Below are 14,468 nucleotides of genomic sequence, written 5' to 3'. Positions count from 1 at the left end.
ACAATTGCCAGAACCCAGGAGGCAGAGGTTGCAGTGAGTCGAGACAGCACCATTGTACTCAAGCCTGGGCAACAAGAGTGAAACTCCATCTTGGGGGAAAAAAAAATTAGCAGGGCATGGTAGCAGGCACCTGTAATCCCAGCTACTCAGGAGGCTGAGGCAGCAGAATTGCTTGAACTCAGGAGGCGGAGGTTGCTGTGAGCCAAGATGGTGCCACTGCACTCCAGGCTGGGTGACAGAGTGAGACTCCACCTCAAATAATAATAATAATAATAATAATAATAAGCCGGGCACAGTGGCTCACGCCTGTAACTCCAGCACTTTCAGAGGCAGAGGCAGGCAGATCACCTGAGGTCAGGAGTTCGAGACCAGCCTGACCAACATGGAGAAACCCCATCTCTACTAAAAATACAAAATTAGCCGGGCATGGTGGCACATGCCTGTAATCCCAGCTACTCGGGAGGCTGAGGCAGGAGAATTGCTTGAACCAGGGAGGCAGAGGTTGCAGTGAGCAGAGATTTACCTATTGCACTCCAGCCTGGGCAATAAGAGCGAAACTCTGTCTCATAAAAAAAGAAAAATAACACAAAGATTACTATAAAGGATTTCAAATTTATAAATTAGTAAAAAATATAGAACAAAATCAATAGAAAAGTACGTAAGGTATATGAAGAAAAGAAAACTGAAAGACTCAACCCCACAATCAGAGAAATTGAAATCAAAACAGTGAGGTTTTCTTTATCCACCAGATTGGCCATAATTTTAAAATATGGCTATATTAACTGCTAGGAAGAAGACAAAGAAAATGGTACTCTCGGCCAGGCGCAGTGGCTCACGCCTGTAATCCCAGCACTTTAGGAGGCCGAGGTGGGCAGATCACAAGGTCAGGAGATCGAGACCATCCTGGCAAACATGGTGAAACCCCGTCTTTACTAAAAATACAAAAAATTAGCCGGGCGTGGTGACGGGCGCTTGTAATCCCAGCTACTAGGGAGGCTGAGGTAGGAGAATGGCATGAACCCAGGAGGAAGAGCTTGCAGTGAGCGGAGATTGCGCCACTGCACTCCAGCCTGGGCGACAGAGCGAGACTCCATCTCAAAAAAAAAAAAAAGAAAATGGTACTCTCATAAACGGCTGTGGCATGGTAACTTGGTAGACAAACTAGTAGCACCAGGTAACTCTGGAAATCTCGCTCTGTTGCCCAGGCTGGAGTGCAGTGGCTCAATCATAACTCACCGCAGCCTTGAACTCCTGGGCTCAAGCAGTCCTCTTGCCTCAGACTCCTTATTAGCTGGGACTAGAAGCATGCACCACCATGCCCAGGTAATTAAAATTTTTTTTTGTAGAGACAAGGTCTCCCTATGTTACCCAGGCTGGTCAAAGACTCCTGGGCTCAAGCAATCCTCCCACTTTGGCCTCTCGAAGTGCTGGGATTACAGGCGTGAGCCACTGTGCCCAGCCTGGAAATCCTTTCTCTTTATGCAGACAAAGTAAAGGATGTTTACTGAAGTATTACACACAATAAAGAAAAACAGAAATGACCTAAATGTCTTTCAATGAAAAAATGGATAAATGCAGTATGGTCTCAGAATATATGGAATAAAAAGGAATAAACTAATCAACTTGGATAGATCTTCAGTGCAATATTAATTTTTTTTACAAGCTGCAGTAACATATATACCAAATGAGATGGGCTATATAATTCTAAAAAACATAATAAACAAAAATATATACTCTTCCATGATACAAACATACATCTCCATGTACTTATACAAAGAAAGTAAGAAGCCAATGCATGTATGTAAATAGGATGGAACAGGGAGTCAAGGATCAACACCCAGATGTGGTGGGCTGAACAATGACCCCACAGATATCCACGTCCTAATCCCTGGAACCTGTGACTATGACCATAAATGGCAAAAAGGACTTTGCAGATGTGATTATGAAACTTGAAAAGGGGAGACTGTCCTGGATTATCCAGGTTGGCCATAAATGTAATCACGTGTCTTTATGGAGTCAGAGGGACATCTGACTACAGATGACAAGGCATTTTTCAGACAAAGGCTGACTGAAGTCATCACATGCTTTGAAAATGGAAGGGGCTGTGATAACCTGAAATAAGCAAGAAAACAGATTCTCCCTTCACAGCCTCCAGAAGGTACCAGTCCCACCACCACCTTGATTTTAGCCATATAAGACTAATTGCAGACTCCTGATTTCCAGAGCTCTAAGATAATAAACGTGTGGTTTATGCTACTACATTTGTGATAATTGTTACATTCAGAAACAGGAAACCAATACATGGGGGATATGTTATTTACCATGAGGTTGAAAAGATTCCTTGAATGAGATGTCATTAGAAGGAAGGTAAGAGAAGAGGGTGGTGTGGTGCCACAGGAACCAGCAGCACAGGCTGTGTAGAAAACAGGCAGTAGGGTCAGGTGCTGCAGAAAGGTCAACTAACTCAAAACCTGCAAAATACTGGTGACAGACCCCAGTCTGGGAAAATGGCAGAGAGGGGAACACCCACGGTCCATCCCTCCACAGAAATACGGGGAAAAAAAGTCAGAGTAGCTTTATTAGAATTCTGGAATACAGACAAAGGTTTACAGCAACTAAGCAAATCTTAATCAGGAGAATGGCAGGTAAAACCTGGTAGGAAAGATCTATGTTGTTTTAACTCACCTTTGCCCCATCCCCCTCACAAGCTGTATGAGTTTGCTAGCGCTGTCATAATAAAGTACCAGAAATCAGGCAGTTTGAATGACAGAAATGTATTTTCTCACAGTCTGGATGCTAGAAGTCCAAAGTCAAGGTGTCAGGAGGGCTACTTCCTTCTGAAAACTCTGAAGGAAGGTTCTGTTCTAGGATTCTCTCCTTGGCTGGTAAACAGCCACCTTCCCCATGTCTTCACATGGTCTTCCTTCTGTACGTCTCTCTGTGTCCAAATTTCCCTTTTAAAAGGACACCAATTGATATGGTTTGAATTTGTGTCCCCGCCCAAATCTCATGTCAAACCGTAATCTCAAATGTTGAAAGAAGGGGCTGGTGGGAGATGACTGGATCATGAAGGCAGATTTCCCACTTGCTGTTCTCATGATAGCGAGTTCTCACAAGATCTGGCTGTTTTTAAAAGTGTGTAGCACCTCTCCCTTCACTGTCTTCCTCCTGCCCTGGCCATGCAAGATGTGCCTCTTTCCTCTTTGCCTTCTTCCATGGTTGTAAGTTTCCTGCAGTCTCCCCAGTCATGCTACCCATACAACCTGCAGAACCATGAGCCAATTAAACCTCTTTTCTTTATAAATTACCCAGTTTCAGGTGTTTCTTTATACCAGTGCAAGAACGGACTAATTAATACACCAGTCATATTAGATGAGGGCCCACCCTCATGACTTCACTTTAACTTTATTATCTCTGTAAATAATCTATCTCCAAATAAGGCAATGTTCTGAGGTACTGTAGGTGGAGACTACAATGAGTGAAATTTGCAGGAGGCACAATTCAACCCATAACACTGACTCAGTAACAGTCCTTAAGATGAAATCCCGTATTCCTGGTATGAGTTCCCAGTGCTTGAAGGAGCAGAATAGAGCTGGTTCTCAAACAATTGGGGTTGTCTGTTTTGCTCTGTCTGGTGGTGGCCGAAAGAGTAACACACAGTGCTAAGAACTCTCAGACAGAGAAATGACAATGTGGCAGGCACCTATTGAAATCATTTAAAGGTAAATGAACCAGCTGTGGCCTTTGGGGCAAAGGATATTAGTTGGGGTGAACAACAGATACATAAAAATAAGCCTGGGAGGAAGAGTGAGATGCTTTTGGGCTTTGGAAAAGCTTCCATATACTCCTGGGAATCCAGATGATGACACAGCAATCTAGGACAAGGCCCATGTTCAGAAAAGACCTGAGAAGGCCCTAATCTTTCACCTCTGTTAAGCGGTAAAACTATCTCTACTTGTAGATGACATGTTCTTATGAACAGAAAATCCTTGAGAATCCACAAAGAAACCATTAGAGCTAATAAAGAAATTCAAGGCCGGGCGTGGTGGCTCATGCCCGTAATCCCAGCACATTGGGAGGCTGAGGCGGGCAGATCACGAGGTCAAGAGATTGAGACCATCCCGACCAACATGGTGAAACCCTGTCTCTACTAAAAATACAAAAATTAGCTGGGCGTGGTGGTGCATGCCTATAGTTCCAGCTACTCCAGAGGCTGAGGCAGGAGAATCACTTGAACCCAGGAGGTGGAGGTTGCAGTGAGCCGAGATTGCACCACTGCACTCCAGCCTGGTGAAAGAGCAAGAGTCCATCTCAAAGAAAAAAAAAAAAAAGAAAAAAAGAAAAAAAAGAAATTCAATAAGTTGTAAGACCAAGATTAACACAGAAAAACTAGCCGTTTTTCTATAGCAATTAGAATCCAAGAAGTAAATTTTAAAAACAATTTATAGTTAAAAAAATTTCTAACTACAGTAGCATCAAAATAATACTTAGGAATAGATTTAACCAAGGAGGTCTAAGACTTATACACTGAAAACCATAAAACTTTTGCTGAAAGAAATTAAAGACCTAAATAAAGGGAAAGATATTCCTCGTTCATGAATAGAATACTTAATATGGTTAAGAAGGCAATACTTCCCAAAGTGTTCTACAGATTCAATACAAAATCGAATAACCTTTTTTGCAAAAACAGACATGACCGTCAAACTCATGGAACTGCAAGAGACCCTGAAGAGCCAAAACAATTTTGACGAAGATAAACAAATCAGGACTTACACTTTCTGGCTTCAAGACTGCTACAAAGCTACAGTAAACAAAACAGTATGGAACTGGCACAAAGACAGATATATAGATCAACTGAATGGAATTAAGAGTCCAAAAAGAAACCCATACATCTATGGTCAACTGATTATCAACAGGGGTGCCAAGACAATACAATGGGAGAAATAATAGTTTTTTCAAAATTAGTGTTGGGACAACTGGATATCTACAGGCAAATAAATGTGAAGTTGGACCACTTCCTCACACTATAAACAAAAATTAATCCAAAATAGGTCAAAGTCCTAAATGTAAGCGCTAAAACCATAACACTCTTAGGAGAAAATATAGAAGTAAACCTTCATGACCTTAGGTTTGGCAATGGATTCTTAGATATGACATCAAAAGTATGTGCAACAAAAGAGAATATACATTAACCAGACTTCATCAAAATTAAAACCTTTTATGAATTAAAGGATACTATCAAGAAAATGAAAAGAAAACTCATAGAATGAAATATTTGAAAATCATATATCTAATAAGGATCTAGTACACGAAAGTACTCTTACAATAAACCTGATTTAAAAACGGACAAAGGACTTGAATAGACACTTCTGCAAAAGAGATATACAAATGGCCAAGAAGCACATGAAAAGGTGCTCAAATGCATTAGTCACTAGGAAAAAGCAAATAAAAGCCACAATGAGATACCACTTTACAAACACTAGAACGGCTATAATTTAAAAAATAAACAATAACAGGTGTTGTCAAGGATGTGGAGAAACTGTAATCCTCAAACATTGTTGGTGGAAATGTAAAATTATGCAGCGCTGTGAAAAAGTTTGGTGATTCCTCAGTAAAAGACAAAATATATGATCCAGCAATTCTACGTCTAGGTATATATCCAGAAAACTGAAAACAGGTGTTCAAACAAAAATTTATATACATATATTCATAGATGTACTATTCGCAATAGCCATTAGGTATAAACAACCCAAACATCCAGCAACTGATGAATAAACAAAATGAGGTGCATCCATGTAAGAGATCATTCAGCAATAAAAAGGAATGAGGTCAGATACATGCCACAACTCAGATGAACTTTGAAAACATTATACTAGGTGAAAGATGGACATACAAAACACATATTGGCTAGGCACAGCGGCTCATTCCTGTAATCCCACCACTTTGGGAGGCGAAGGTGGGAGGACTGCTTGAGCCCAGGAGTTCAAGGCTACAGTGAGCTATGATTGAGCCACTGCACTCCAGTCTGTCCTGTCTCTATTTAACAAAAAAAAAAAGCAAAACCCATAGTGTATGATTACATTTATATAAAATATCCAGAATAGGCAAGTCCATAGAGACAGAAAGTATATTAGTGGTTGTGAGGCAGTGCACTCAGGGGTGAATGGAAAGTGACTGTAAAGCATATAGGTTTCCTTCTGGAATGATGAAATGCTCTGGAACTAAATAGTGATGATGGTGGCACAACATTGTGACTATGCTAAATGCCACTGAATTGTGCACTTTAAATTGTTAATTTTATGTTATGTATATTCTACCGCAATAAACAAATATATCATTGGTGATGTTTACAGACCAAAGTCCAACAAATGGTAGGAAATAATCCATTCTGCATGAAGCATGGGTTGAAAATTTGATTAAGTGCAGAAACATTTGCCAGAAAATAATCTCTTAACTGAATATTCTACAGATTAAGCAAGACTAAGAATTTTGGAAAGTTATTTTAAAGACATATAGTCAATTTATTCTCTATATGATTAAAGTTTTATCCAGAAAAAAAAAAAAAGACTAACTGAAAGCCATTTACATGGGCTCTAGTAACATGGTCCCTAAAAAACTTCATTAATTCAGTGTTGCTGAGTACCTTGCTTTTTGCTTTCACTAAAGAATAATTACAGGTGTTTATTTCATGGTTACCACCAGAAGGCTGTCCATCATTGTATAAAAAGCAAAAGAAAGGCCAGGCACGGTGGCTCACACCTGTAATCCCAGCACTTTGGGAGGCCGAGGTGGGCAGATCACGAGGTCAGGAGCTCAAGACCAGCCCGGCCAACATGGTGAAACCCTGTCTTTACTAAAAATACAAAAAACCAGCCAGGCATTGTGGCACTCATCTGTAGTCCCAGCTACTCAGCAGGCTGAGGCAGGAGAATCGCTTGAACCCTGGAGATGGAGGTTGCAGTGAGCCGTGATCGCGCCACTGCACTCCACCCTGGGCGACAGAGCAAGACTCTGTCTCAAAAAAAAGGAAAAAAAAAAAAAAAAGCAAAAAAATATTTTTTTTCAGCTTTCAGTATCAGTCTGCACATACGTACCAAAAGGAACCAGGTAGCATCATTCTCATCAGCAATGAAAGCCTTTAACAGATCATCTCTCTTTGCCATAGTTACCAGAAAGGTCAGAAATATTTGCAATTCAAATCTCATAACTAACTCCACATGATGTGTGTGTGTATATATATCAATATATACACATATATAGATATATACACATATATACAGATATCAATACCTGTGTATGTGTATATATAATGCATATATATACACAATATACATACAGATATGTGTATATATACACATATATACATACACATATATACGTCACATATATATGCCAACTTTGCCCTTCTGATCTGCTATTCCAATGCTATTGGCCTATAGACCTGAACCCTAGCATCATCGCCTGTAATCTTGTTAAAAATGAAAATTCTCAGGCCCTGTTCTGTTTTAATAAACTTTCCAGGTTACTTTTATGCACACTGACATTTGAGAATCATTGTGTTAACCCTGTTTCTTTGAAGTTCATTGTATCTATTTCGACTTTTCCAATTTAAGTATAAGAGTCAACCTGCTAAGATCCACTGTAAAACAAAGTACAGAATTACTTCTTCAACTCACATAAGATTTCTTCATTTTCTGCTGATCCTGGAAAAAATGTAGACATCTCTGAAGGTTTACCTGGGATTAAAAAAAAAAAATGAAGGAAGTCACTAGAAATATGAAATGCTTTGGAATTGCCTACTTAAAAAACTGCAAACATCACCGGGCGGGGGGTGGGGGGGGTGGTAAAATGTCTCTCTGTTGGAGAACATCCCTTTCAACCTGGAGAAGAGGCAAGGAGAAACCCATGAAGATGCACCCATGTGTCTATTGGTGACAGTTATATGATCACATGGAGTTTGGATGTGTCCTTTTTTTTTTTTACTGAGTGGATATAACTGTTTTTGGCTGATTTTTTAAAACATGTGTACCACTTTGTGTTCTCAAAGAAATAAAATAATTATAACAAAAATGATTAAACAAATCACAACACACTAAATGCAGTAAAGCTATGTAAGCCTTCCTCAGAAGTTTCATCGAACATGGATTTCTTTTTCCTCATTTTACTCCTTAAGTTAAAAGAACTCAACCAAAGCTATGAAAGAAGGATTGGAGGCACTTTAAGGTAAGGTCACTTAAGCTGTTTTTCTACAGTACATGTAGTTTCTCAAAAGACTGCCTTTTAAAGATGTCTGTTTTAACAGTGATAATGTGATTAGCACCAGCCAGGGGGTGAGGAGACTCAATGTCTACTCTCAGCTCTGCCACTAACACAAAGCCAGGGAAATTCACTTACACTCTCAGGGCCAATTTTTCCCAAGCTCAAACAAGACAAACAGAAAACCTTTCTTGTACTACTGTCGTACAATGTCAGAAGAAAGGAATTCATCAGCATATCTTTTGATGCCAGATTCATGGAGTGCAAAGATCTTGGGATCTGGGAAGAGGGAGTGAAAAAAGAGTGGGGGCTATACTGGGATTGGTGAAGACGGAATGTACTCAGCTCTAGCTCTAAAACCACTTTACCCACAGCATGTCTCCCAAACTCCTCCAGTGAAGCTATATTTCCTGCACGGCCTAACCCCTCCTTCATTCCTCTCAGCCCACTTTCCTACTTTCTTTTGAAATCTGGTGCAGACCTTCTCTGAGGCGTGTCTTCTGGATGTGGCAACATCATCCAAATCTTACTTATTCTGAGCATTGTGGGCAAATCTAGTATCTGCTCCTTTCTGGGAGCTATTGCCTCTGCTCAGAAACTCCGATTTGGAGTGGTTCTTTTCCACGTGGATCTTGTTCCTCAAGATGTATTATTTCACATGAAAGGGTTGTGATTGAGCAATCTAGGGGGTATGTGACAGGGGCTTCATGCACCAATAGTCAGAGTGAATCAGAACAGAGCAGGGAGTTTCACAATGTTCTTCCATACGATGTCTGGAATCTATGGATAACATCGGTTGCTGAGTCATGAGTTGATTTTTAACTACTAGGTTTAGGCCAGGCAGGCCCAGGCCTGGTTTCAGGTCTGGTTTTGGGTCTGGTGCCTGGCGCCGGGCTGCCTGCCTTTGGTTTCACTTCCTTGTTTTTTTCTTAAAACAGGTACTGAGTATAAAACAATATAAAACAATATGAGAGGGTCTCTCTCTCTTCCCTCACCATGATCCAATCACCTCCCAATAGGCCCCACTTCCAACATTCGGGGTTACAATTCAACAGGAGATTTGGTGGTGACACAGATCCAAACCATATTCCCAGTCAAAAGTATATTGCGAAAAATAAAAAAAAAAATGAAGATATTTAAAATATCACATAATATACCATTATGACATCTAAGATTGGAAATCATTTTAAAAGTTATATGAAAAGCTTAATTTAAATACTAAGAAATATTCAAGCTTGATGTAGATGTGGGAAAAAATGTTTACTTCTATCAAATTGTATTAAGTTGTATAAACTTTCTAGAAGCTTCTTTGTATCATATTTCAAAATGAGAATATCTTTAGCAATCTTACAGTTAAAATAATCCCAATAAAATAATTGTCAAGTGATTCTATACATTAGTCAGTTGTCAGAGAAAAGGCTTACATAAATATGAAGGCTTCCTTGATCCAAAAATCTGCAGGGTAGGCCAGCAGGGAAGAGTTGCAGTCTTAGTCACAATGTAGTCCACTGGCAGAATGCTCTCTTGCTTAGGGGAGGTCAGTCTTTGTTAATCTTTTCTATTCAACGTTCACCAATTTAAATGTTAATTTATCCAAAAACACCTTCACAGAAACATCCAGAGTAATGTTGACCAACTATCTGAACACTGTGGTCTAATGAAATTAACACATAAAATTAACCATCACATATACCTTGCAAATGAGTTCATAACAACAATTGAAAGCAATGCAAAGACAAATTATGATAGAGCAGTAGATCACCATTAAAAGTATGGATGTGAATGTACTAATTCACAGTTGCGGGTGGTTTTCCACAGCATGTTTTAAAATCAAAATTGTAAATTCAAACAAGAATATGTAAGGCAGGCTGGGCGCGGTGGCTCACATCTGTAATCCCAGCACTTTGGGAGGCTGAGGTGGGTGGATCATGAGGTCAGGAGTTCAAGACTAGACTGGCCAACATGGTGAAACCCCGTCTCTACTAAAAATACAAAAAATTAGCCAGGTATTGTGGTGTGTGCCTGTAATCCCAGCTACTTGGGAGGCTGAGGCAGGAAAATTGCTTGAACCTGGGAGGTGGAGGTTGCAGTGAGCCAAGATCGTGCCATTGCACTCCAGCCTGGGTGACAGAGCGAGACTCTGTCTCAAAAAAAAAAAAAGAAAAAAAAGACTTGGTGTGGTGGCTCACGCCTGTAATCCCAGCACTTTGGGAGGCTGAGGCAGGAGGATCACCTGAGGTCAGGAGTTCGAGACCACCCTGGCCAATATGGTGAAACCCAATCTCTACTAAAAATACAAAAAAGACCAGGCACGGTGGCTCATGCCTGTAATCCCAGCACTTTGGGAGGCCGAGGTGGGTGGATCATGAGGTCAGGAGTTCAAGACCAGCCTGTCCAAGATGATGAAATCCAGTCTCTACTAAAAATACAAAAAGTAGTTGGGTGTGGTGGCACACGTCTGTAATCCCAGCTGCTCAGGAGGCTGAGGCAGGAGAATCGCTGGAACCCGGAAGGCAGAGGTTGCAGTGAGCCGAGATCATGCCTCTGCACTCCAGCCTGGATGACAGAGCGAGACTCTGTCTCAAAAAAAAAAAAAAAAAAAAAAAAAATACCCTAGATATAACACAGCAGACACGCATAGAAAGACTCCGAAAGGCAGAGGTTGGGCACAGTGGCTCAGACCTGTAATCGCAGCACTTTGGGATGCCAAGGCCAGCCTGGGAAACATGGCGGAACCCAGTCTCTACCAAAAAATACAAAAATTAAGACTGGCATGGTGATGCCTGCCTGTAGTCTCAGCTACTCAGGAGGCTGAGGTGGGACGATGGCTTGAGCCCAGGAGGCTGAGGTTGCAGTAAGCCAAGATCACATTGCTGCACTTCAGTCTGGGTGATAGACTTTGTCTCAAAAAACAGACCTTGTCTCAAAAAACAAAACAAAACAAAATGAAACAAACTGACAGGTAGAAAGAAGACGGCAGTCTGCCCAGGGACCTTGCGTCTTCAATGATATGATGAGTTCCATGTGTTGCCTCTCAAATATCATAGAGCACTACAGAAGCCTCCAAAAGACAGAAAAAAAGAGGCCCTAAATAGCCTTTTCCTCTAGACAAAGGACCAGAAAAAGAGTAGCCTAACAGAACCCACCCACTCCCCTGCCCTGTGGAAGCAGGTGGTGGTGCTCTGATTCCCCCGCTAATCCTCCATTCCCTTCCTGGTAGAAGCAGGCAATGCTCCAAGTTCCCCTGCTGGGTGATATTGGCAACCCAAGCAGGGAGCTGATCTTCTATGCCTACTTATGAGGAAGCAGAAGGTGTTCCAGCTGACCTCCTGGAATAGTGTTAATGGGCTGATCCAGGAACTAATCTTCCATATCTCACCTGGTGGAAGCAGGCAGTGCTTTGATTCCCTTGCCAAGATAATGACAAAGAGCTACAGTGCCAAGCTAAGCCTCCATCCCCACCTGGCATCAACGAGACCAAACAAGATAGTACAAGTCAGTGCTCCACTTTCTTTCTACCCCTCATGTCAGTAGGGCCCAGGGGGGAGCTAAATCTATGTAGCCACCTTGCCATCTGAAGAATTAGAACCTACATAGCCACCCTGTCATCTGCAGATTGTGGACATCATCAAGGCTTACTGCTTTTGCCATCTGGTACAGTACTTACTGCTTGAGGTGAACCTATGTAGTCATCTTGCCATCTGAAGAATTAGAACTTACGTAACCACCTTGCCATCTGCAGAATGTGGACACCATCAAGGCTTACTGCTGGGCCCATCTGAACAGTGGCTGGAGTGACTGAGGACCCGTGCACTGGAATGTGGTACAGGGCAGCAAACGCTGAGGTGCTGTGGGTGCCCTCTGGACACCTGGTCCTAAAGGTCCTAGATTGGAGGGACAGTCTCAAAGATTTCTCAAATGCCTTCTCAGTCTTTCTCCCACTGTCTTAGTGACTAGCATCTAGCTCCTTTCCATCAGTACCAATCTTCTTAGCAAATGGTCATTTGGCCATACCCTTGGTTGGCCCTCCTAAAGATGCCTTTAGATTCTTTATATGGCCAGGCTGCAAATTTTCCAAATCTTTCTACTCTGCTTTTTTTTTTTTTAATTATAAATTTTGTCTCTAAATCATTTCTATCTCCTTGCATCTTACTATGTGCTGTTAGGAAGGCCGAGGCGGGTTGATCACAAGGTCAGGAGATCAAGATTATCCTGGCTAACATGGTGAAAACCCATCTCTACTAAAAATACAAAAAAATTAGCCAGGTTTGGTGGCGGGCACCTGTAGTCCCAGCTACTTGGGAGGCTGAGGCAGGAGAATGGCGTGAACCCGGGAGGCGGAGCTTGCAGTGAGCAGAGATCGCGCCACTGCAATCCAGCCTGGGCAACAGAGCAAGACTCCGTCTCAAAAAAAAAAAAAGTAGCCATGCAGCTTAGGCTGGGTGTGATGGCTCATGCCTGTAATCCCAGCACTTTGGGAGGCCGAGGCGGGCAGATCACCTGAAGTCAGGAGTTCAAGGCCAGCCTGACCAACATGGTGAAACCCCATCTCTACTAAAAATACAAAAATTAGCCAGACATGGTGGTGCACACCTGTAATCCCAGCTACTTGGTAGGCTGAGGCAGGAGAATCGCTTGAACCCAGGAGGTGGAGGTTGCAGTGAGCCAATATCGCGCCACTGCATTCCAGCCTAGGGGACAGAGTGAGACTCCATGTCAAAAAAAAAAAAAAAAAAAGTAGCCATGAAGCTCCTTTGAGACTTTGCTTAGAAATTTTAAGTTCAGAAGTTCGAGACCAGTCTGGCCAACATGGCGAAACCCCGTTTCTACTAAAAATACAAAAAATTAGCCAGGTGTGGTGGCGGCTGCCTGTAATCCCAGCTACTTGGGAAGCTGAGGGAGGAGAATCACTTGAACATGGGAAATGGAGGTTGCAGTGAGCCAATATCATGCCACTGTACTCCAGCCTGGGCAACAAGAGCAAAACTCCATCTCCAGAAAAAAAAGAAATTTCTTCCACCAGATATCCTAGTTCATTACTCTAAAATTCTGCCTTTCACAAAGGCCTTAGGCACAAACACAATTCAGTCAAATTCTTTGCCACTTTGTAACAGGATAGCCTTTGCTCCAGTTTCTAATAAGATATTCTCCATTACTGTCTGATACCTCATCATAAAGGCCTTTACCATCCATATTTCTAACAGCATTCCGGTCATGACCATTTAAGTAATCTCTAGGAAGACTCAGACTTTCCCTGTATCTATTCTTATATTCTGCGCCTTCACCAGAATTACCCTTAATGTTCGTTTCATGGCAATATAGACTTTTCTAACCTCTCTGCCAATTCTTCTGTCTACCCACTACCCACTTCCAAAGCTGCTTCCACATATTTTGGTATTTGTCATAGCAACACCCCACTCTTTAGCACCAAATATTCTGTCTTAGTCCATTTTATACTTCTATAACATAATACCACAGACTTGGTGTATTGCACTGTTCTTGCATTGCAATACATAAATACCCGAGACTAGATAATTTATAAGAAAAGAGATTTCATTGGCTACAGTTCTCCAGGCTTTACAGGAAGCACAGTACCTGCAACAACTTCTAAGGAAACCTCAGGAAACTTACAATCATGGCAGAAGGTGAAGTGGGAATAGGCATGTCACATGGGGAAAGCAGGAGCAAAAGAGAGAGAGTTGAGGGAGAGGTACCACACACTCTTACAGAGCCGGATGTCATGAGAGCTCACTCATTATTGCAAGAACAGCACCAAACCATGAGAGGTCCACCCCCATGACCCCAACATATCCCACCAGGACCCACCTCCAACAATGGGGATTATATTTCAATGTGAGATTTGGGTGGGGACAAATATCCAAACTACATCACTGGGTAATTTATAATGAACAGAAATTTATGTGGATCATGGTTTTGGATACTGGGAAGTCCAAGATCAAGGGGCCGCATCTTGTGAGGGCCTTCTTGCTGCAACATAACACTGCAGAATAAGCACATGGTGAGACAGGAAAGGAGGCTGAACTCATCTTTTTGAAAGGAACCTACTACCAAGTTAAGGGTCTTAATCCAGTCATGAGGGCCCTGCCTCTAATTATCTATAATAGGTCCCATCTCTCAATACTGTTGCATTGGAGATAAAGTTTCCAACACATGAGCTTTGGAGAACACATCCAAACTGTAGCACATAGATC

General features: G+C 41.8%; 1 protein-coding gene across 4 annotated transcripts in view; it reads right to left on the bottom strand.

The window, feature by feature from the left end:
• The window catches only part of LOC112135128 (zinc finger protein 37A-like), a 43,931-nt gene that overhangs the window by 25,107 nt on the left and 4,356 nt on the right, over positions 1 to 14,468 (bottom strand). For 3 of the 4 annotated variants that reach the window (XR_008510379.2, XM_054522192.2, XM_054522191.2), the window contains exon 3: positions 7,677 to 7,736. Coding sequence is in view for 2 of the 4 variants with exons in the window: in XM_054522192.2 (XP_054378167.1) it covers positions 7,677 to 7,736 (60 nt within the window). In the remaining 2 variants the exon portion in view is untranslated. Of the gene's footprint in view, positions 1 to 7,676; positions 7,737 to 9,680; positions 9,784 to 14,468 lie in introns of all 4 variants that reach the window. The other variant, XR_008510381.2, reaches the window with a different exon arrangement.

Source organism: Pongo abelii, chromosome 8 (assembly GCF_028885655.2).
Source record: "Pongo abelii isolate AG06213 chromosome 8, NHGRI_mPonAbe1-v2.0_pri, whole genome shotgun sequence".
Lineage (NCBI taxonomy): Eukaryota > Metazoa > Chordata > Mammalia > Primates > Hominidae > Pongo > Pongo abelii.
Note: the sequence above shows the minus strand (reverse complement) of the source record. Positions and strands in the feature narration are given on the sequence as shown.